The 24,178-nt window shown below is 40.1% G+C and overlaps 3 protein-coding genes across 8 annotated transcripts in view; 1 reads left to right on the plus strand and 2 right to left on the minus strand.

Moving 5' to 3' along the window:
- PHTF2 (putative homeodomain transcription factor 2) overlaps positions 1 to 9,749 on the minus strand; it is a 74,777-nt gene extending 65,028 nt beyond the window's left edge. For 2 of the 4 annotated variants that reach the window (XM_044423399.1, XM_044423395.1), the window contains exon 1: positions 9,609 to 9,749. The gene's annotated coding sequence lies outside the window, so the exon portion shown is untranslated. Of the gene's footprint in view, positions 1 to 3,640; positions 4,987 to 8,773; positions 8,941 to 9,608 lie in introns of those variants that run through there. The other 2 variants (XM_044423396.1, XM_044423397.1) reach the window with 2 other exon arrangements.
- Positions 9,750 to 10,277: 528 nt separating this feature from the next.
- Positions 10,278 to 13,682, plus strand: TMEM60 (transmembrane protein 60). 3 transcript variants are annotated; one of them, XM_044423517.1, is made up of 2 exons: positions 10,278 to 10,439; positions 11,427 to 13,682. In XM_044423517.1, exon 2 carries the CDS (start codon positions 13,066 to 13,068, stop codon positions 13,468 to 13,470), a length of 405 nt encoding a protein of 134 aa, XP_044279452.1. In that variant the 5' UTR covers positions 10,278 to 10,439; positions 11,427 to 13,065; the 3' UTR covers positions 13,471 to 13,682. The 3 variants fall into 3 exon arrangements, with proteins under 3 accessions (XP_044279452.1, XP_044279451.1, XP_044279453.1); XM_044423516.1 differs by having other exon boundaries at positions 13,020 to 13,682; XM_044423518.1 differs by lacking the exon at positions 10,278 to 10,439 and adding an exon at positions 10,449 to 10,985 and having other exon boundaries at positions 13,020 to 13,682.
- Positions 13,683 to 20,347: 6,665 nt separating this feature from the next.
- Positions 20,348 to 24,178, minus strand: part of RSBN1L (round spermatid basic protein 1 like) — a 41,167-nt gene continuing 37,336 nt past the window's right edge. The window contains exon 8 of the mRNA XM_044423357.1: positions 20,348 to 24,111. Within this exon, the coding sequence (XP_044279292.1) occupies positions 23,467 to 24,111 (645 nt within the window). The 3' untranslated portion in view covers positions 20,348 to 23,466. The remainder of the gene's footprint in view (positions 24,112 to 24,178) is intronic.

The following is a 24,178-nucleotide window of genomic DNA, read 5'->3' on the forward strand; positions in this document are numbered from 1 at the left end:
ATGACTAAGGGGGAAGGAGGGGAGAACAAGTCACAATAAGTCTGCTCGTTGGTTGGGTGTACCAGGGAGTTGTTTTGTGAACAATTGATTCCGCATCGCTTATTCACAGGGTGACTTACTGTGGTGTGCAAGCACTGCCCATTCCTTAAAAGTTAAGCATAATCAAGCCAATATGATATTTAAAATTAACTGCTGCTATAGCATATTCCAATATTCTGCCATATCAGAATGAAACATCTAAATATACAGAAAACTAGCAATCCACTGCTGTTACAGAATTCACAAATCCATTTCTTATGTAACTAGTTACTTCTCTACCAACAGAAAAAGCTCATAGCCTGGGACTACTCAAAGCCTGCAGAGTACTTATCAACACAGAAGAGGGGCATAAGTAGACTGAAGAGTTCCTCACAGCCACTATTTACATTTCAGAATCCAAGTAGGTTAATTGTATTCACACAATTAATGTCATATCTACTTTGGCTCTCACTCATAAGAGTCCCACTGTGACATTAGAAAAAATCATCCGGTAGCATCAGTAGAGGCATGGCAAAAACAGAAAAATGTGGAGAAAGGAGTAAATTTTACAGATATCTGCAGTTTGTTGCACTCATATATTTATAGATTTATAATATTTTATATATATTGAAATACAAAAAGAAGGAAACCATAAAAGGGAATATACCAAGATAGTTAAACAGCAGGACAAAAAAACAGAAGCTCTTTCTAAATACTCTGACAACATTTAAGAGTTGGTAGTCTCTTCTTTTCATATTGGCTTTTATTAGGTGCCACCAGTTTTTTTAAAAAACACTCTATGGAAACATGCTGATGTACTATCCCCAATATCAATGCATTCTGTTTCTATAGAGTATATCCATGTATTTGAGATTCACATATGAGAAATATTCCCACTGATGGAAGTGGCATCCTGACCAACTTTCCATAACATGAAGTTCCTACTAATTTACTCTGTATACAATCTTGTATATTGCTTTGAAACCCTAACATTTGTATCAGTGGTATAAGTAATCAAATGCTTTCTTGTACATTTAAGACATCTGTTATTTCACATTATAAATAACCTAAGAAAATCTATAAAGAGTGGGTTCTTCCCGGAAATAGAACTGCATTTCCCTAGTGCTAACATCTTTTAAACAGCAATAAACATTCTGGAAAGTTTAACAAATGCTACATGATAATATATCAAAATTATTCTATATTTCTAAATGCTCACACAAATCACACACATTAAATAGAAAAACACACTCAGGACATAATCCTATGAGTGTTTAGATAGATAACAGTCCTGTAGCTCCAAACATTCTCAAGCCACCAAAGTTCCGTCTAAACATGTGATGGACTGCAATTTTAAAGCTGTAATCTTATGCACACATGCCTGGGATTAAGCGCCACTGAGAACAACAGGGCATTTATTTATTTATTTATTTATTTAAAACATTTCTATGCCGCCCCCATTGCAACAAAGCCTCAGGGCGGCTCACAAAAAATACAGAAAAACATACATAAACAATAACAATTTAAAAGAAAAACATTTAAACATTTTGAGCAGGCATGCTAGAATTGCAGTCAAAGTTACATCTAGTTTGATCCAAAAAATAGTTTCCTTTCAAAGTGTGGCTAAGAGGTACAACATTAGCTATCAAAATCAATACAACAGTTAGATAAACAACTATCACTAATGTAACTTGATTACATCTTCGGTGTTTAAACACAAATCCATGCTAACTGATGGATATAAGAATGTGTCCTCCAAACATCATCCGGAGACAATTTATAATAGCTTTTTTGAAGTGTCACAAAATCAGGTTTGTAAAGAAAACCATAAATCAAAGTGTTACGTCCTCTGCTTCTACAAGGGTTTTAAAATTAGTTATGTCAGGTGTAATGACAATCTTCATACATGCAAATATTGGGTAAATATTTTGTGGATATCTGCAGAAGACAATGACAAGATCTGTAGACATATGTCCCAATTCAAAACCACCCGGTTCCCACTCAAAAACCCCTTTATAAAAGACCCCAGAATTCTGACAGCCAGGGTGAATTAGCATGATGTGTGGAAGGAAAATATCTGTACATTTAATGACACTCCTCTAGCAGTAGCACAAGCTTATTCCATCTTCCCTCACACAGTGCTTTCCATATGTTGTTTAACTTCATTTCCTATGAGCCCCCTCTATCATAGCTAAATGTCAGGAATGCTGGAAACCATAATCCAAACACCTGGAGGACTCCAGACTGGGGAAGACTGTTTTAGATGCATGGAATAACTTATTGGTAACACTAGATGATGTTTTACCTTAAAATAGCAAAGAAATTTGTATTTGTAAAAATATTTGATCATAGGTTATGGACAACATTCAGTGGTAGTCTTGAACAGTCCTGTTGACTAAACAACCTATGGCAGACATTGTTTTTAAAAAATTCATTCTGACACATCACACTATTTGTGTCTGAGAACAGAATCCTGCTGAATGCATTTTCTATCATGATTGGACTATGGACTACAGAAAATTAAGACATTGGATAAAGACCTTTCAGGAATCCCTGACAATTGCAGGATATTTTTCTGTCTAAATATGCATAGAATCACACACTTATTCAAATATTTCTAGGCATGGAAATAAGGTTAAATAAATCTTCTTAATATGTTAATTCAAGAAATGTCAGCCAATTGTAAATGAAAATTTGGCTTTTTAAACATTATGGAAAGCATATATTCAGCAGAAGAACTGCAAGGTTATCATAATAACTAGCAGAAGTTCAGTTCATTAGTATTATTAACTTGAAGCTTTTACATTCAGGTATACACAGCCATCAAAACTTATACATATCCACTGGAAATTATAACATATAAATAACCATCTTCACTACTTCAAAGCTAGGGAAATATTAAAATTGTGTTTCAGTTCACAAATCACTTGGCAATGTTCCATTACAGAAGTGAATGTAAACAGGAACTTGGAAAATGTGTACTTGAAAAATGTGTAATTTTCTAAAACCACCCACATTTCAATCTCTGGAGGAAATCTGCACAAGTTTGGGAATTCTCTGTGCAACATTCATGCTTGAGAGCTGTTTGTTCTGCACAACTTTCCCATCTACACAAAACAAAGAGCTATTACAAATATAATAATAAATCAAGGAGAGATGTGCAGTGTATATGTAGTTCAGAGCATTTCTCCAAGCTCACATATTGCTTGTGCTCTTAACCCAAATCAACTGATCCTAAGATATAAATTGAAATATAGTGTCATATAACTACAGAAAAACTGATAAAGAACTATAGCAAAAGCAGTAAATCAAATCAATCATCCATATGGCTAGCGAAAAGGACTCCCCATTTTTTTCCAGTGGCCTCTACAAACTTCTCCATTAATCTAATACATAATACTTGAGCCTGCCTCTCTACTGCATCGACATTACATTTATTTAAAGTCATTTTATTCTGTTCTTCAGCCAGAAGGACTTCCATAGCAGCTTATCAATGATCCCTAAAACAAAGAAGCCCCTGCTTGCAGGTCCATACACTAATGTGATACCTTACACAAAAGGAAGGGGGGGGGAGTATTTCAGAAGAACTGGTAGAATGGCCCTGATTCTCACTCTCATGTACCTCAGAACAGTCCTGCTGGACTGGGGGCTGAAAGTGACTTCGAGGAAGGAGGAGCTTTCCTGGAGGTGGCCTTCAGTAGGATTGGTCCAATGGTGGTACTTTCTCCACTCGTCTCCCTCAGGACAACCTGCTGGATATAATGCCTCATTTCCCACCACAGCCTAATAATCTATTACTCCACATACAAACATTTCCAAAATGAATATAACTTTCTCCTAAGAGAGCCCAGAACTGATTAATTACAGTTACTGTAAGAAGGCAGAAATGTGCTAAAGAGTAATTAACAGCATAGCCTTCAAGAAACAATGGATTACAGTAAAAATAAAAAGTAGTTTGTGAGAAAAGACATGATAAATAGAATATTTAAGAAAGAATTTAAATCATTTTAAATATTCTAATAGGGAACTGGCAATTTTCTGTATAGGTGGAAGGTCCCTCTGCCAAAGTTTAACTTTTTTTCAGAACCAAAATTACAAGAGGTGTACAATTTATATGTTTAGTTCAAGGAATTCGTCTAGGATTGCTTCTTTATGGCAAAACAGCTATGAAACTTGGGAATTTTAAGGAATGCATTTTTTGAAGAAACTTTCCTACACAACTGCAACAAATCCTATCACCGGTTTTCACAAGCATCCAATATGGTACTGTGAGCATACCCTTCAAATTGAACTCTTTAACCACATGCATAATCACAACAATCTGCAATTGAAATCTGAGACAGTAACCCAGTTTGCATAATCAATGCAGCCCACTGTGACCTGTCCAAACCACACTGGCCTGCAACATAGACTGGGCAGTTCTGAATAGCTGAACTGCAGCTTTTTGTGTTGCCCAAACATAGATAGGGTTGGAAATATTTTAATGACGTTCCTTTACCTATGGGTAAAACAGGCATGTGTACAAATTATGAAGAAAATCATGATTTAAATCTAGTCTGACTAGTAGTTTAAATCAATTTGATTTAAATCACATCCACCCTGGAAAACAGGCAAGAAAAGGAACTATAGCATTAACTTATTCCATGTGAGCTGAATCTCTAAGATGACTGAACTCATACAGTATTACTTTAGTGATGCCGTACTACAAGTGTAGTATGAGATGAAACTCTTAACTACTTTCTCTGTTAAGTAGGCTGTTACACAAAAAAGTGACATTCTGATTAGGTTGCTATCCCTGTCATTAAACTTTAAATATCCTTGGAAAACAAACTGACCTCTGTTGCAAAAAACAAAACTCAATTAGTTCAACTAGTTCCACAAACCACTAGCATGGTGGTCAAATCAAAGAAGGATGGAGAAGAAAGTCCCCCCCTTCTGTGAGTACCCCTCAGGTAATGTTTTAGAATGTTATGGGAAGGGGCATGATTCCCACACCCAAGGGTCCTTCAAGGGCTTCTATGCCTGAATCATTCCACCCTTTTTCTGACTACTGGCCTGGCTGAAGAGGGTAATCTCATTTCTAGCTATGAACTTGCCTATGTTGCTTTTTCACTCAGCAGGCTATCTAGATCCGCCCATATCATGTGCCAGGCAGTTTCTCTTTAGTTGACTGCCTGCCCCTTCCCCCATGCATCTCATATGGTTTCCAAGCAGAATTTTCTACCACATCCTAAGGAACCCAGTTGCCTTAAAAATCTAGGTACACTTACTGAGGGAACTTTTGAGTCAAGGAGAATAACCTGACTAACTGCATTAAAACTTATCTAATACCTAGGGAGAAAATCACAATCTTAGAAAAATCTGCCTTTGCTGATAGCAGATCCTTGAATTTCACCAGAGAAAAGGAGTGGGAAATAAGTAAGTCCAACTCAAAATGTCATCAGGAACTGCACAGGGAAAAGCTGCATTCTATTTGGGGAGCTCTATGCCATACTGGGAAAGCAGCAGCAAAATGCTTTAGCCTAGCTCTTTTGTAAAGGTCATAGGGATACAAAAGCAATTATTTTCCTGAAAATTCGCTTCTGAATTAAAAGGGATTACAGAGGATAGGTTCCAACCTAGACCAGAACACAATGAGAACTATTTGAACTTTATTTTGTCATAGTGTGGTGAGAGTAATGAAAAAATGCCATTGGCCAAAGGAAATCTGATAAGTGAAAATAATAATCCATTGAGCATCACTGCTAACCTACACCACTGCCCCTTTCCTCAGTACCCACGCCCTTTCTCCCAATCACAAACTACTTGATGCTTTCCCATTCTAGGGGAAATGTCTCTTATAAGGCTTAGTCATTGGCAAAGAAACCTTTAAGTTATATGTTAGTATTTATTTGTATTTTTGGACCTAACTCTTTTGCGCACAAAGACATAAGACATAACAACATAATTATACTGCAGTAAAACAGGTTTCTACAAAGAGGTGTAGCTTATGAGGACTGGGCAGTATTAAACTAGTAGGGGCCGTGAAGGAAGTAGAACTTGTGGATTTCATTAAAGGCTCCCTATATCTCCCTCCATGATTTAACAGTTCCAAACACCCTGAAGGACTTTGGATTGACATTTTTCCAGCAACAAATCCCATAAAATATGTGCCAAACTGCTTTTGAAACTGAATGGTTTCCAAAGCCATATGCAATATGTTAAGTTTACTCCAATTCACAATTTTTACAAAATCCACAGTAGGCTTAAAATAGTTCTTTGAACCCAGGCCAAGAAATTTAATGCACTAATTCCTTCACTGGGACATTTCCAAAGAAGATCAAGCCCATAAACTGAATTTAATTAAACCTGAAATACTACACACACTTATTAGAAACTAATTCCTTTTGAATTCAGTGGGACTTAATTCCAAGTAAATATGAATGGAATCATGCAACAAGTATGTAAATTCTATTTAGAACAATGGTCTGATGTAGCACAAGTGCACTGGAATCTAGAGAAAGGATTTCTAAGCAGATAGTTTTACAGTGCAGTCCTACAGCTATGCCCATAAGCCCCAAAAGTTGGAGCCTGACAATCATCCAATGCAGAGCAGAAGAAGCAATGGTGGCACTGTTCACTAGTTGGGGTGTTTCAGAGAGTGGAAATTTAAGATAGCTCTTATTCTATCATCTACAGTTTCCTTCTCTCCCAACAAAGTCTTCTTTTCCCCTTTTTCCAAGGTCAAGTCCCCTACCTTGGAGAGCAGCCAGCACAGTTCTTTCTATGTGAGTTACAAAAGCTGTCTCCAAATTCAGGCCTGAGGATCTGTAATATCCTGTGCTTCCTAAGTAACTAACCAGCCACCATATGATTGCTCTCTTAATCACTGTAGACAGAAGTCTGTCAAGAATTCATTTGCACCTGAGTGCACAGAGGATGGTTTGCCTGATACGAGAATGCTGCACAGAACTGTAATAGCTTTTCAAATGTAGTGGAATGTTTAAATCACTTAGATACATCATTACTCCTACAATAGTCATTTTAACATAGTATCATTCCTCTAAGCTGCAAACCAATATAATCATATGCATATTTAAACTCAAAATTTTGAGCACATAGATGTTCAAGGTCATATAAAGAGGAGCATATATAAGAAATATCAGATTATAAGGAGCTTAGATAAAGATTTATGTGATCACCTTTCATGTCTCTCTCACAAAACAGAAACGCTTTCAATACAGATTTCTATTGTTGAAAATAAAGTTTGGATTTAGGACATCTCACAACAAATATCAGCATGCTGTGAAACTAATAATCCTTTCTAAGGGGATATAAATTAAGAGCTGAAACAGATCTATCACTAGGGACTGTTCAACAAAAATAATTAGATGAGTTAAGTTTCTTGTAAAGAAAGCTCACAGTTGCAGACAAATGCACATACAATTGTGGTATTTAATAACTGTGAAAAACACAATATAGATAAGAACAGTTTGATTTCAAAATCATAAATCATGAATTTGTATCCTTACAAATGCATTTTAGTACCTGAGCTACCATTTCTGGGCTCAGATATTTGTACCTAAATATGAAACTTAGTCTTACAAGATTTTTTAAAAGAGAATCCAAAATGGTTATGACAATGGTAGTATTAACTACATCTAATCATTTTACATAATGCTAAACTTATTTTTCAAAGGATCTTGCCACACATAAAACTAACATGCACTGTAAAGCAGATAATTAACAATAAGGTATAATGAAGTGCCTAAGGTTATTTAGCAAGTCATTGGAAGGGCGAAGTATAAGCCTTGGCTATTTAAGTTTATTTGCCACTAACAAACTTAGCACAATGAACATAAAGCCTACATACATACTGAAAATGATAAATAAGTGAATATCTAGGAGCTGGGGCAGGTGGAGGATCAAACACAGCTTTTGACCCATGTGGGTGCTTCACTCCTGTACAGCTTCCTGCAATTGCACCGTCCTGTTCTCACACATGAGATCCAAAGGAATGTCATCCTTTGAATTGTATTAAAGAATTGAATTGAATTAAAGAATTGTATTTACAATTCTAGCAGACTAGCAAATGTTTTCATTGAGGTCATTCCAGGTACAAGCTAATATGGAATGTTTGTGAAATTCCTAGCTTCTTTGGACTAAAAGAGATGCAAAATGTGATGGTGAAGAAAATGAAAAAATAATGTTTGATGACAGAGAAAAATGTTTGATGACAGAGAGCTTTGAATATAAAAATAGGCACTATTAATGATTCATATCACCTACTTCATCCCTTAAAAATACCTGCTTACTCAAGAGATAGATGAACAAGTCAACTAAGGAGCGAACAATTCACCTGAGGAACAAAACTTGTTCATCTTTACCATGTTATACCTAGCCAAGACAATCACTAAAATAAGTGCTGATAAAGCTTAATTTTAAAGAAATCCACTGAAAAGGTTGAACAGGGTCTCCATACTCCACAGTTATCTCAGTTGTACTCTAGACACTTGTAAGCATCTGAGAATTCAAAAGGACATTGCCATATCTGCACTTGGCACGCCTATTTCAAAAGGCACTGGAGCCAAAGAAACTTAAATATATTCATTCATTTTTTAAAAAATCTAACGATGTGCATCCTTACATTCTCCTTGGAAGAAAGCAAACTGTGCCAGAAGCTGGTATGGTCAAGCACTGAAAGAAATAACCCATATTTGTACAAAGTAATTCAGAACTATATACTACAAAGACTCCATTCTAAGAAGTAACTCACAGGCTGGCGAGAACTACGGAGCTGGTGGCACAAGAAAAAACTCAGCTATAATAAGACCAGCTTTATTTCCTCTCCTCGCATAGTTTAACTGCACTCTGACAGTTCATCACATCCACCCCCTTTGCTTTCCAATTACGGCCGCTCACTTTATCCTGACCCGATGTGAACTCCTCCGACACCACACGGATCGTCCCTCCTGCAACGGCGCTCGACCCGCAGTCATCTTCCCCACGGCCCCACACTCGCGCGCAGCCCACCCGGACCCGCGCGCCACCCGCCCTCGCTTCTTCCAGCTCTCAGCGAGCCCTGCCCCCCCCCTCCGCGCCGCTTTTCCAGCACACCCCTCCTCATGTTTCCCCTGCTTCCAGGGGCAGCTCTTCCTTCCATCCTCGGTCGCGGATGCCCCCTTCCCACATGTGGCATCTATCTTCACCCCTCGCAACCCCGCCGATAACCTGCGTCTCCTCTCCCTTTCCCGTTTTCGCGAAGAATTCCCCACCTCCCTCACGTTCCTGTTCCCATTACAGCTCCTCTCCTCAGGGAAAGTCTCCCCGCCTCGATTTGCCGAGCCCCTGCCCTCGCCGTGAAGGCGGCTGCACCCTCGCCTGCCTCCGTCCCCTCCAGCTCGCAGCACTTTCTCCCCGCCTGCCACCAGCCCCATCCCTTCTCCAGGGAGCCTCGCGAGCCGTTCCCGCTCTCCTCGCTCGCTCCCTCCCTGACGCCCCCATAGCGCACGGAGAGGCTCCCGGTCTGCCGCCGCCTTCCGCCGACTTTCATCGCCCAGCGCGCCCCTGGCTCGTTCGAGCGACCGTTGCGGGGCGAGACCAAATCTTACCGGTCCTTCGTAAGCCCCGCACGCGACACGGAGAAAGCGGTAAGCGCGACGCGCCGAAGACGACAGCCGACGACCGGAGCAGCGCGCGAGGCAACAGCTCGCTGCGGGGCGTGCGCGCGCGCCAGAGACGACGGTGGCAGCAACAGCGCGCTGCCGTGAAGAGGCGGCACGCCAATCATTGCTCCACCTCTTCGCTCAGAAAAAGCGGGATGCGGGAGGGAAGGGGGGTAGAAGGGAGGCAATGCGGCTCGTGAGGAGGAGAAAAAAAATCAATCCATGCAAAGCAGCAAGCCTTGCGCTGCGGACGGCTTTCCTCATTGGACGACTGGCTACGAAGGCTGGCAGAAAGCGCTTGATTGAGAGATCGTTCTAGCCAATGACGGAAAGAGAGCATTCAGGCCCGAACAAGGATTGGCAGTCGCTAACATCTGGAGGATAAGTATGACAGGCACCTTCCCCCACGAATGGGGACAAGACAAAAATAAATAAAAGGAGGACTATAGATAGAGGGGGCTGCATCCTGCCAATGGGCACTCTGCGGAAGCATGAGGGAGCCCTCGCGATCAGAGGCGGGGCTCGGAGCAGGGAAGCCCAATCGGTATGGAGCAACGAGGTGACAGGCAGTTGGTCTAGCCGCTGATAGCGTTGCACGGGGTGTGATGTTTCTGTTGTCAGTCGGCCAGGAGCCTATTTTCTGGCATTGCGGAGACGTTCGCTTTGTTCCTTTCTCTGTTTGGTTTGCCGGAGGTCTTAGAAAGCTGTGATGAGCCGGAACGCCAGGGGTCCGGCCTAAGGCAGCAGTTGCTGCGGGGGGCACCAGAAGCTTCACTGGTGGGTATTTAGAAACTAGCGGTGTCTTAAGGGGAGCTATTTTTTGGTGTAGGCCAATGGCTCTTTCATTTCCCCCTTCTTTTTGCAATTGGTATGTCCCAAGAGATTTCCATTCTCGGCCGCCCCTGTGCTCTGGTTGAAACTACTCCAAGGGAATGGGGGGGGGGGGAGGAAGTGGCCTCAAAGTAGTTAAGTGCGGCGACTCCAAATCCAAGCATCCACCCACCCCAGCTAGTCGCAACCTTTCGCCGTGACCTGGCGTGAAGGGAAGCTTTCCCCATGACTCTGTCTACGTGACAGGAAATCTTCAGCTGCCCGAATTATTTTATGCCAGGCTCCTATTAAAGTTCCCGGAGCGTGTCACATACACCTAGCTAAACTTAACCAGATTCCTTATGGCAACCCGGAGCTCTTCCCTGAGAGAGCATCCACTCCTGGCCCCGAAGCCTTCCTGATACAGGGGACGGACCTACTTCTTCCCCTCTTTTGCCTCAGCGTGCAGCTGTTGTGGTAGGCTGGCGCCATGGCCTGGTTCTCACGGCAGAGGTAAGCCTGTTTCTGGCCTGTGTTACTTCAGACTGCTAGTTGGGACTTGCTTAGTGATCTATACTTTCACGTACAGGTCCACCCGTATGCAGACAATATCTCTGGCTTAGACCCGAACTCGATTATGCCTCAAACAGACCACTGAAATCAGTGAGACTTAAGCTAGTTATACTCCTGATTTCATTAGGTCGACTAAGCTTGAATCTGCCTGGCAGACATTAACCTCCACCTGTAAATTGAAACTATGTAGCCAAAGAATTAGGCCCTAGCTACGTAAAGGGGAAGGTGACTAGAGTGTGTTGATTTTCCTTCTCGCACTAGATTTCTGCAGTCCGTGCATGTAGAATTATAAAACAAGCATGCATAATCAGTGGGTGTTGCATAAACAGCCTTTGCTAAGTGGTCCTTGATTAATCTGATCTTATCCAATATTTTTTGCAGAATCTTCAATGAGCAAACATTAAGTATTCCACAAGGAGGCAGACAATTATCTTTAAGTGCTCCTAGATATATCTTCTGTTCACCCTTGATGTAAATAAATCTTAGGGTTACTCAGTTCGCACTTATAGTGCTTTTTATAGTAGCAGCATAACATGACCTTTCTCACAGAGTTGACGCTTGTGAACCTTGATCTATCTTCACAATATTCATGCCATTTGAGAGCATTTAGAATGTTGCAATGTCAGATAGTTGCATTGCATTTTATCCATGTATCAGTGTAGAAATTACAACAGAAAGCAGTGCTATTATGAGATAAAAGTTCAGATGCTTTGTCATATGGCATAGTCTTGGCAGTAATATATGTGACTATTAGTTGCAATAACAAATCCTTCAGTGGAATATTTTGATATAAATAATTTCAATGACTTCATTAATTTTGTATATTCTTTTATAATGCCTGGATTTTAATGGATTGTATATCTTTTAAAAAGCTTGCTCTGTTCTCAAATCCTTTTGTTGGTGGAAGCAACTGGACAGTCTTCTGTATATCTGGTCCCTTTTGATATCGCTTGACTCTACTACAGTATCTTACAAAAATACAAGCGTGGAAAAGGGGCTGTGGAAAATTTCTCCAGCATTAAAAACAAAATGAGTTATATATGGAGTTGTCTTTCTGTGTATAATATTACATAATATATAATAAACACCCGTTTGGTTGCTGGTGGATTGGTAGAGAAACAATATTTTTTAGACTTCAGTCCTAGGCATATTTTCTTAGGAGCAAGTGGTTAGTGTAAACCTAATAATCCCAAATTATTACATCAGTAATTTAAAAATATTAACATATGGACTTCAAAATCGTAAGAGCAGAAAAACATAATGCTCTTAGGCTATAGTTTGGTTTCTCTTTTTTTAAAGTAAGTTTTCCATTATCTGTCCAACAAGGAAGACTAAAGATGTTTTTTTAAAAAAAAATGGGTTCCAGAGCTTAAGGTAAACATATTACCTAGTTCTGGGTGTAGCAGAAGACAAAACTGTAAGAAGTCATTGAATTCTCTCCTTGATCAGCCAAAAGCATTCTACACAAGTTGGTGAAATAGTTCTTTTCTACAGGGAATTTTAGATCTTTGGGACTGGGGAGGCTAGGGGTATGTAGCCAAATGCTTTCTGTCATATGCAACATTTTCTTACTATTATTAAGGATTCATGAGATGGCAGGCCACATATAAGGACGGTATTTTGGAAATTCTGCCAATTAGACAAAAAGTGAACATCAAAATATGTGTTAGGTGAATGTAAAAACCTTGCAAGAGGCATGGAACTACATGCCATAGCTTCTACCCCCAAAATGCTCTAAGTAAACATCCTCCAGAAAGCCATATAAAGTTCAATCCCACAGAACTAAAAAGCAGCAATTATTTTTTTTAACATCAATGTACAAGAGATAAAAGTATAACCTAGTCTTGCTGTCAAGAGACTGTTTTTTAAATGATGCACTTTAGAGGCCACTTTCTTTGTAAACCTAGTGGAATATTGAGTTTTTTAATGCTTTTAGATATCGTCTCTATTTTTGTTTGTTCCTGTTCCTTTTAGAGATTGTCTTTTCTGCTCTTACCAACCACCTACTAAAGCTGTTTAAATGAGAATGTCCTTGGCGCAGAGAGTGCTGCTCACATGGCTCTTCACATTACTGTTCCTGATCATGTTGGTGTTAAAACTGGATGAAAAGGCGCCCTGGAATTGGTTTCTAATATTCATCCCAGTTTGGATATTTGATACTATTCTTCTAGTTATGATCATTGTGAAGATGGCTCGTCGTTGTAAGTCTGGCTTTGATCCTCGCAATGGCTCCCCAAACCTCAAGAAGAAAGCCTGGTACCTTGCAGCAATGTTACTTAAACTGGCCTTCTGCCTTGCCCTCTGCGCAAAATTGGAACAATTTGCTGTAATGAAGCTGGCTTATGTCTTTATCCCACTTTGGGCTTTGCTCATTGGAGGGATGATAGAACTTGGGTATAACATCTTCAATCCACGAAGGGACTAATTTGTCTGTAACTGGGTTTAGCCTTTGTTTGGTCAGCATTACATTCCTGAGCACCATTAGCTTGCTATAATCTTGCTGCACCTAAAGGATCTACAATATAAGTATATGTTGATGTTCTTATGTTGTTGGACTTGACTGTTCAGCAGGTGGAGCACAGCTGTCTGGTTTCTATGTAAATAGTGTAAATAAAACATCTTCATATTTTTTATGTATTTTCTCTGTGTTTGCATTTTTATGTGTGAAGTTTTGTCAAGAGAGTTTGAGTCACCACAGGATAAAACTTGGCATTGCACAACAGCATATCAGAACTGGTGTTATTTCTGTAAAAGTTTAAGCACAGATGGACAACTTCTGTATTCTCAGAAGCCACTTTATTTTTGAAACAGTGAACTTAAAAAACATGTTTTGATACATAAATCATTTGCACAAAATCAGGTATTGCATTATAGCATGTACTAATATGAAGAAAATTAGAGCACATGCACTCAGATATAGCAAGAGTGTTGTATACAGTATTTGAAAAAGATGTTACGATAAAGTATGGACTCTTTCTTCTGAAACGTAATTTTTTTCCTCTTACAAGTAGAACTAGGTGAGGTTTTTTATGTAGCGCCTAGATTAATACCCTGAGAGAGCCAGCAGAGCCCAACCAAAATGGCTTTTGGAAGTTTATTCGTGTGAGTTACTTCCTATTCTATAGTGTTTGTACAAGAGAGTTGCTAACAATTGTTTACAATTTTCTGTAACCGGATTACACAAAACTGAAAGGTCTGTTGTGGACCAGGTCTGTGGACCAGACCAATGATGCATTGCAAGAGTGAGCAGAATTGGAGATCAAATACCAAAGAACATCACTATTTGAGTAAATCTATCTTGAAACAAAAGAACCTATTCTGTTTCAGCAGGAGAAGCAAAAGTATGCTGAGGGATATTGCTCTTTGCATTTAGGGGAACTATAAATTAACTATAAATTAAATTAGCACTGGACTGGATCCAACACAGACTAGGGGACCTCAAGCTGTCTAACAGAGTTTCTTGGGTATTCCCCAACTACATTCTCCTGTGCCCCTCAAAAAGCTGCTCCCAAGGTCAGGCCATGGTCTACCTTGTATTGTGCTATACCATGACAGGAAAATCGGGACCATTGGTGCTAGACATCTCTTGATCCAAGCCATTGTATTTAAGGATCAACATTCATTATTTAATGCCCTTTTGCTGTCCAAACTGAAATTATACAATACATCCAATTTGGTTTTTTGAAAGTTGTTACAAAGCATAAGTATAAGCCAGTTCTTTTTCTTAAGCTTTGAGAAGGGTGTGTGCGTGCGCGCCTGTGAAGAATATAGATGAACCTACTTCTGGAAAGTGTTTGAGTTCTGAGTTCATGTTTTTACAAGGAGTAGGTAAGACACTTGTAAAATGTGGCTACTACTGTAGAATGTAATTCTTCACTTTTATTATTAGACTAGTAAAATATTGCTTCATAATTTAGTACTAGAAGGATAGAAGAAATGTATGTTGCTGTTCTGTCTTTTAAAGGAAGGTGATATATATCTGCTTTACAGAAGGAGATACAGTAAACTATAGTGTAATTTTTTGTTGCAGCAATTCTAATTATACCCCAAAGTATACTTTAAATTAGTTAATGGGCAAACATTCTGAACCAATCTTAAGTTACACTAATCCTAGACCATGTTTATTGGTTTCCAGGTAGTTTCAGTAAACAATGAAGATCCTGGTTATGATCTAAAAAACTCTAAAGCTTGGGACCAGGATATCTGAAGCATCACCTTGTTCAATATGAGTCTCCCTGTAATCTCAGCTCATTAATGGGGCTCTGCTAAATTGCCCATAACCTAGAAAGGCTAGGTTGATGTGGATAAGTGGCCACATCATGATTGTGGAATACTCTGCTGAGGGTAGAGAGAGAAGTTCCATCTTTACTTTGCTTCAGATGAATAATAAAGTCTTGTGTTCCATCAGATGTTTAATTCTTGCTTTTATCCATTTTAATTTTAATACAGTTCTTAATTATTCTGTGCTATGATTTTTTGGTCCCATGTTTCTTATTTCTATCATTTTACACCTGTAACCTGGTAGCCATGCCACCATAGCATAGTTTTCTTCCTCCCCCCCACCCTAATTCATCATTACCTCCTTGCTCCAATTGGAGCTCCTCCTCTTCTCCAGCTGCTCCCCTCCTCTTTACTCTTGCTACCACATGCCTCCCCCCATTCCCTGTCAGGCTTTGGGGGGTCCTTAAAGCAATGCATTCTGGGCCAGACAGCCCTGGAGATTGCCAGTGCTTTGACAACATGGGCAATCTTCATAGCTACCTCACTCAGAATTCTTTGCTTTAAGGAAAGAACCCTCAAAGCACAACATCTTGGCTCATCTGGATTTATCTGATCTCTCTCTCTGGGAGGTTCCTCAAAGTGACGGTGAAATGGACTTGCTCTTTCAACTGAACAAGCTTGGCAAGCGGCTGGAGCACTGCTGCCATTTGGAGGAACACTTTTAGCAGCCATAGAATTTAGTATGCAAGCTGACCACTTCCAATTAGGATTTTTGCTAAATTTAAGAATTCAGTGTTTAGTCAAGAGTTGCTCAATGACTTGCTACATAAAGAAGAAAAGAATCATAGCCTTGATGTGCTTTCTGTTGAAAAGCAGTTTAACGTTGACAGAGAATTTAAATCCTGGATAGAGAACAAACATGCCACCTTCTAGTGGACAGCAGTGATCTGCTTCTCAACAGCTAAGGAGACATCAATAGATATATGAGACATTAAGCAAGCCCTGAACAAATTCAACTTGAACTAAGGCAACAATTCATTTAATAGACATATTAACAGTTACTCAATTCATAAAAACTTGACTGAACAAAGTGTCCTGAAACAGGCCAAATACTAACCTATAAACCAGCCAAGATGCATATTATAATGGCAATAAATGCATAATACGGCTCCAAAATGCACCAATAGCAGTTTTGCTCTTCTGTGCATAAGTGTTCTTAAGGGCAGCATAAGCCACCTCCCTAACATTTCCAGACCTCTGCTGTTGGATGCATGCTGTGTCATGTCCTCTTCCAAGGAGAACCAGGAGCTTCTTGAGCCCTAATGGAGTGGCACACCCATTGTGAAAGATCTTGAGGTAAGTGTGAGAAAGGTTGGGGGAGAGAAGCAGATGGAGTTCCCAATGCAGTCCTCACAAAAGTCTTCAGTGGATATATTTTTAAGGTAAAAAAATCTTGAAAACATCAGAGCACTAGGTTCTCTTTCCTATTCCTGAACTGGCTGATTAGTTGCTTGATGGGCAGAAAAGGAAGGAAAAAGTTGCTTCTCACTTCTGCCCTGTGTTCTGCCTACACACCCCTTTCTGCTTTGCTCTTTTGCTCACTCTTCACATCAGGCCTCTTGTTATTTCTCTCCTTTCCCAGCCACCTCCTTTCTCTCCTATTCCCTCAGTCCAGGCTCTCTCTGACTCTGTCCGCCTCTTTCTATCCACTCGGCCTTGCCCTTTCTCCCCTTTCTAGCTGCCAGCCTGGCTCTTTCTCTCACTATTCCCCTCTCTCCCTCCCTCTCAGTACCCAGCCTTGTTTGCTTTTTCTCCCTTTCACCCCCTTTTCTTCCTTCACCCAGAGGTGGGGGGTCACCACTGGGCTGTGACACGAAATCCCTACTTTGGTGCACCGGATCTCTGCATGGCCCCAGCAGCCCTACAGAAAGCGTGTTCGGAGTCCTGCCCCCCCCCCCCCCGGCCCCACTCCCATTCTCTTCCCGCAACCATCATGCACTTTTTATCTCCAATCTCTGACACACAGCCATCATGTTGGTTGCCCTTTTCCTTCAGTCTCATGTCTGTGCCAAGCATCCAGGCACAGATCACCTTCAGGGGTTCGGCCAAAGTGTGTGGGTGGGGAGCGATTCCCCATAGAACCCAATGAAACGGGTGAGGCCGCTCTCTCTGCAGGGCGGAAGAAGGCGCGCTTCCAAAGCTTTTCAGTGATGCTGCTGCTGCTGCTGCTGGATGCAATGAACAGCGGTTGCGTAGCAACCAAGTCAGGTGACCTGTAGTGGGCCAATCAAAACCATTTCTTGATAAGTGCCCTTTCTGCAGCAGCGACACAAGAGGATGCAAAGCCGACCCTGAGAACGAGCAGGAGCTTCGAAAGTTTTTGTTGGGATTTCCCGCCCCCAACAGCTCTTTTTTCCTCCTCAGGAGAAGGGTGGAAGAGCGAACCAGCAGGGGCTTTCCCGGAGGATCCAGTCAACCAGGATACACAGTGGGGGCTGCTTTGGCAAAGGGATTGCTATGAGCTTTGTAGGCTGTGTGATTTGAACAAGGATTTAACTTAACCAATTTGTCCCCCTGTGGCCTCTATGCCTTCTCCCACAGATGCCATATTTTAGACAGTGGATTTTTTTCTTTTTACCTTGTTTCAAACAAGATCTGGAAGCCGTGGGTCTTTCTTAAAATCGGAGAGAGATGTGGTGCTTACAGTGTTGTGTGGAAGTAGTATTTTTTCAGAGCAAAATATTGCAGTGCCTTGGGAAATTTTTATCAGGCCTGTTTGTGCTTCTTACTCCTAAACCCACTGCTGTATCTTTCTTACAAAAGCAATACTCCTAAACTACAATCATATCTTGCTCAAAAAAATTAAAACAATGACTTAGGTGGGTCTGAGCTTGCAGGAAAATTGCTCTGGATTTTTTGCCTTTAAAAAATATCACTTGGTTTATCAATGCATAGAGTAAAAGCAATGGATGTCCACTTCTTTTGTGTAGGACAATTATATTACTGGCTCCTTCACCTGTTTCTCATGGCCCATCCTCTGCCTAACCTTGAACCAGAGATCATTTAGGTATCTAACACTAAATCCTGCTTCCTGACCTTGCTTTGTCTTGCCCTCTTCAGCCTTTTCTCTTGGTCTTCTTCCACACAGAATACCTTCATCTATGAGAGCTCTGATGGCAGAAGAAACTTTGGGGATCGGAAAGTATGGGAAGGCTTTTAACTTTCCTTTGAGGTATGGGAAAGGGATGTGTATTTTTCAGGAACAGAGCAATCCTATGTAGGCCTACTCAGAAGTAAATCTTACTGCATTTCATATAACTACATCTATAACATTAAATATGCATTTTGTTGCATTTATGTGGGATCAAATATGCTGGATGTTGTGCAAAGCCAGAAGTAGCCACATACTACTGTTCCCACCAATGACAAAGTTGTCTTCTCCATGTTTCTCTCAGCACAGGGAAACTAAAATACTTAGGGGGCGGGCAATTATGTTAGGTGGGTGTGGCTACACCTGATGTTATCCAACCACCAAAAGCCTGGAGGGAGGGGGCAATCTAGCCTCCCACTCAAGTATTCTGCACCTCAGTATCTCATATCAGAGGCAATACACTTCAGATGCCAGTCACTGGGAACATAAGTATGAGGGATGCTCTTAAGCTCATGTCCCATTTATGTGCTTCCAGCAAGCAGCTGGTTGGTCAGTGTGTGAACCAAATATTAGATTCAATACACCTCAATACACTTTAGCATGGTTCTTCTTAGGTTCTTTATAGCTCTGTAAGAGCAGAAAACATAATCTGTATCAGCATCATTTTTTATCCAATCCACAGTATTATTTTCTACTGTATACATGTTTATTCAGCTGCGTCCCTGCCTAGAGAATGACTGCCTAGCAACAGTGACACACGCGTTGGTAACTTCCCGACTAGACTTCTGCAATGCGCTCTACGTGGGGCTGCCCTTGAAGACGGTCCGGATACTTCAATTGGTGCAAAATAGAGCTGCCAGGCTGCTGACGAGGACTGGGCATTATGTTCACATGACTCCAGTCCTCCGTCAGCTTCACTGGCTCCCCATTGAAGTCCGGGCCCAATTCAAGGTGTTGGTTATCACCTATAAAGCCCTTAATGGCTTGGGTCCTGGCTACCTAAAGGAGCACTTACGTCCATACGTGCCCTCCCACTCCTTGAGATCTGCGGGAGAGGCCCTTCTCCGGGAACCCTCCGTGAAGGATATTAGGAGGGCAAGTACCCGGAGGAAGGCTTTCTCTGTGGTGGCGCCCAATCTATGGAATGCGCTCCCCAGAGAGGTCCGCCTGGCGCCGTCATTATTTGTTTTTCGGCACCAGGCCAAGACCTTTTTATTTAAACGACATTTTAACTGTTAGCTTTATTTAGTGATTTTATATCTTCAGCCAGGACTTCTCCAATTATATTGTTTTTATATGTTTAATATGTATTTATTTATTGTTGTGAGCCGCCCCAAGGCTTCGACGAATGGGGCGGCATAGAAGCTTACTAAATAAATAAATTTGTTGTGAGCCACCTTTGGCATTGTCTCTACAACCACAGCCCTGCAACAGAAGGGCTACTAGGTGTAAAGTGAATCCTAAAATGTAAATGTTAGCATTTTACTGCAAATACACACTAGGATTCAAAAAAACAGACTTAGTATGCACAGGACACTTGCTCCTCCTTCCCCTCCCTCCCTGCTTGTAAGCGCCTGCCCCTGTTCACTCATTCTTCCTTTACTTGAGGGACAGTGGATGAGCAAGACATAAATGATCAGGAGATGTGAAGCTGCTGTGTTCCTTTATGTCATCACAGATCTCTTTATCAAGGAAGGCAGCCAGCTGTGTCAAGAACCTCGTGCAAGTCTCACAGATCCAAAGTAAAAACATTATTCATCCCAAAATAAACAGAGAATTGCAGAAGTCTGACAGAACTGTAAACTTAAATACATTTTTTAAGAAAAGGAAGATAAAATAGCCCATGATAATAGCCTTAAGTAGCAATAAAATGTTGGACTGAACTAAAAAATCTAATAAAACAAATTTGCACAGAAGAAAACACAGTAGATTAAGTTACAGCATTGCTATTTTATTTGCTTTGATGGTGTACCAGCTAGCTGTACCAATAGATGTCCCTTTGTCCAGTAACACTAAAGATGTGCACTTGAAAGCAGTGGGAAAAAAAAACCTTTAATGTTCCTATTAGCAAGAACTGGTCACTGAGTTAGGACCTCTCCTCAAGATGTATTAGTATCCATGCCTCTATCTTATCCCAGAACACAGATACCAGTCTCACTTTCTGAAAAACTTACACAAGAACTTGCTTTGAAAGTTCAGTCTTAACGCATGTGTACTCAGAAGCAAATCCCATTGCATTAACTGGTACTTACTCCTACATAAGGGTGCATCTGCTTACTACTTGAATTTTATTTAAAACTGCGTATCAGTGCTACTAGCTATCAAACTAATTGTCAAGTGTCTTGTTGCAAATATAAACCCAAGCTGAAAGCTTCTACTTAAGTATTTTTGTCTGGAAAGTTGTCTAGGGCCAGAAGTAGCTTATAAAATATTTTTAAATGTCAGGTTCTGAGCTGATGCAATATTAACATTTATAGGAAGTAGCAAAATCACTGAAACACAATAGAGGGCTTTACGTTTACTGGATGATGTTGATTCTTCATAAAACAAAGAAAAAAAACCAGGACTGCCAACTTTAAGAGTTCCGATGTACTAAAGGAATATGTGCAAATTCTAAGAACTCCCACTTGAAGCAAAGTGAAGAGTTTTTGATTTGAAAAGGCATACAGGATAGAATGCCAGCTGTGTGTTTGGTGGTGGTGTGGGGGGATGGTTGGAAATACAAGTTGAAGGAAAGCAAGCTAAAGAGATTAAAACTATTTTCCACCTGAGATCTTAGGGTTAGGATGAAGGGAGAGGGTAGGATCAGGGGGCACCAACTAGCAGGTCTGTTTTTCCAATTAACCTGCAAATATGTTGTGTAGTGCTTCTAGGAGTGTACCACTTCATAACAGGGATGAAAACTGTATGATTCAGTGCTCTATTTCAAGAACTCCCTGCACACAGAAAATAAGGTTTTCAGGAGAAGACTCAACTCTTTTCAACTCAACAGCTTTCCTTGGAGAACATTCAACATCTCCTCAGTGTCAATCACTTCCCCACCTTCATTGTGAGGTGGTACAATCCTTGGAAGACAGTAGTACAGAGGATCACAGGAAGCTATATTATAGTAAGACAAGCCATGGTTCATTAGTATACACATTTCGGCAATCGTATTCTAGTGTTTTAGGGAAAGAAGTCTTTCCCAACCTTACCTGACAGTGGCAGGGATTGAAGATAGGGCCTTTTACAAGCAAAGCATTTGCTCTGTCATCGAGCTACAGCTTTTCCCATTTCTTCAAAGTATGCAGAGAAGCCTACATTTTAGTTCATATTGTTTATATACTTCTAAAATGGAAAGGGCAGTATGGCAGGCTCTATGTATTTGTTTGCAGAATCTAAACCATCACAATTAACACAATCATCGACACAATCATTAACTACATTATGATGATGTAGCTAACCATTGCACTTGTCATCTCTTTTTATATATCTTTAAAGGTTTGGAATGTCCAGCAGCCTGTGGTCCAACTTTCCCATCTGCTGGTCAAACTTTACAAGACAGCATCTATTAAAGAAGCTATCTCAAAAATGCATTAAATGTTGAGCTCTGCAACAGCACCCTTACCCTCGTTTCTCTAGTACAAAATGATTCTGAACTGCATTCAGTTACGGGGACTTCCAGCAATAAGTATACATAAGTGCTTAAAAATTCATAGTGATGATTTGTTATCAGATTTTCTATTATTCCACTTCAAAATCCAAAGAACATGTTTCTGGCAATGCTTTTAACCTTTATCATTGTGAAATGAATCCTGAAATATACATGTAGTTATTAACTCAAGGCTAAAAATATCTAATCTGACTGGATTCTTCCAAAAGTCAGGTCATGTTCCAGATGCCATCCATTCTTGGAAACCTATCTCTGCATGACTGGGGTCTGCTTCATTTTCCAGATTTTTTCAGGTTGCAAAAGAAGGCTTCAAAAACTACATTTAGTGATTACAAGCACCACCGTACAGGACACCAAAGCACTTTAAGCTGATTTTTTGCTGATTTTTAGAAACTTTTCCAAATAATGTGTTAGTCTTGCTCTACTTAGGGGAATAAGGAAGTAGGCAGAGGAAAGGCAGTGTATACTTCACAAACCTCAATCCTCTTAAAGTTAGTTATTACAAAGTTCCACATGAAGGAATAGGACTTACTGAGTCACACCATGGCACTGGCTTTAAGTTGGATTTACTCAAAGCTATCTTAAGATGGATTGGGCCCCTCAGATTTAGCACAACATTTAAGGCAATCTATTTTCAAACAAATTAAAACTGACAATTGTTTGTGTCTGAAACTTATCACATTAAAGATTTATAAACAGTAAGTGAGTAAAAGATGAAAGGGCAAGAGAGGTTCATTGCATGTTTAACCACCACATGAAATACCTCCAAATTCATCTCTGAAGTGAGATTTTGTGAAAATTCAACAAAAAGACTGTATCTAACTTAAATGCATTTGGTTCCCTCATAAGAATATTCACTTTTTTTGCAAGACTGAACATTTAAAAATAGCTTAAAGGGTTTTGACTTTTCTGTTTTGGGACCCAAAAATAAAACCCATTATTGTTATTATGAACCTTTATTAAGTGGCTCACATTTCAATATAAATCACACTAAAAAGATTTCTTTTAAAAAAGCTATTTACACTACAGTGCTGACACATTAAAAAGAAAAAAATTGGTATAAATAAGCTCTATGGAAAAGCCTGGAATTGTCAAAAAGAATTCTGGCTTATCTTACAAAAAATATATGTTAAATGTCAGCTCTATTCTAAAACCTACAACTCATATTTAAAGACTTCTTATGTTACACCTGCAGTGTTTACAGTGCATCTGGCCCTAAGTGCTTTGATACTTTCACAGTTATGGACAGGCACTGAGGAATGTTACAAAGCTACATAAGCTATCTTCTGTAACAGATGTGATGACAAGTAACAAACTTGCCTCACAGAATTTAAGCATTTTTACATTATTATTTCATTATGTTTAAAAAGGAATTTAAAAACATATGTACAACAGCTTCAACACGAAAAGTCATCTTGTTTGCCATGCAGACGTGGATATGCTGAACTGCTTTGTCTTGTATCTTCCAGATTCACATGATGACCTGGGCACAAGTTGTCCTGTAAGTCTTTGTCATTGGGTTCAAATTTGGAGTCCATTTCAAATTTAGGCCCTGTCAGCTGACCATGATCCAGGTTTGCTTTAATATTTTGACATTCTGTAGCACTGGGTACTATAGTCTTTTCAGGAAGAGTATCAGTAATAGGTTCTTCTTTACTTCGGAGAGGTGCAGCAGGATCATGCTGTGTGCGTGAAAGTTCCTGTTTTATATATTTAGTTTGCAAATTGCCTAAAAATTTGGTGTCCTCAGAGGCATGTATGTTTGCTGCATGGGTTACATTGTCAGTCTGAAGTCCTATAACAGAAGATATAGGATCTGTTGGTGGGCCTTTTTCATAGATGCTTTGATTCTCCCCTTCTGAGTGATAAAGCTTCAGCCGAACATGCCAAGCTAAACTGCACACAGCTGAAACTGTCTTGAATTGATGTACAACATTCCTTGGAATAAAATAAATATCATTATCATACAACTGAATTCTGGCATATCGAATGCCTTCCCTTCGTAATTGGTTAAGTTTTGCATCATCAACCCACTGGACACACTAAAAAGAAAAAGAAAGAAAATTAATAATGTCTTCCCATCAAAACAATTCTCACTCAAAGACTGCC

The sequence above is a fragment of the Varanus komodoensis genome, unplaced genomic scaffold (genome assembly GCF_004798865.1).
Source record: "Varanus komodoensis strain SLA01 unplaced genomic scaffold, ASM479886v1 scaffold13_3, whole genome shotgun sequence".
NCBI lineage: Eukaryota > Metazoa > Chordata > Lepidosauria > Squamata > Varanidae > Varanus > Varanus komodoensis.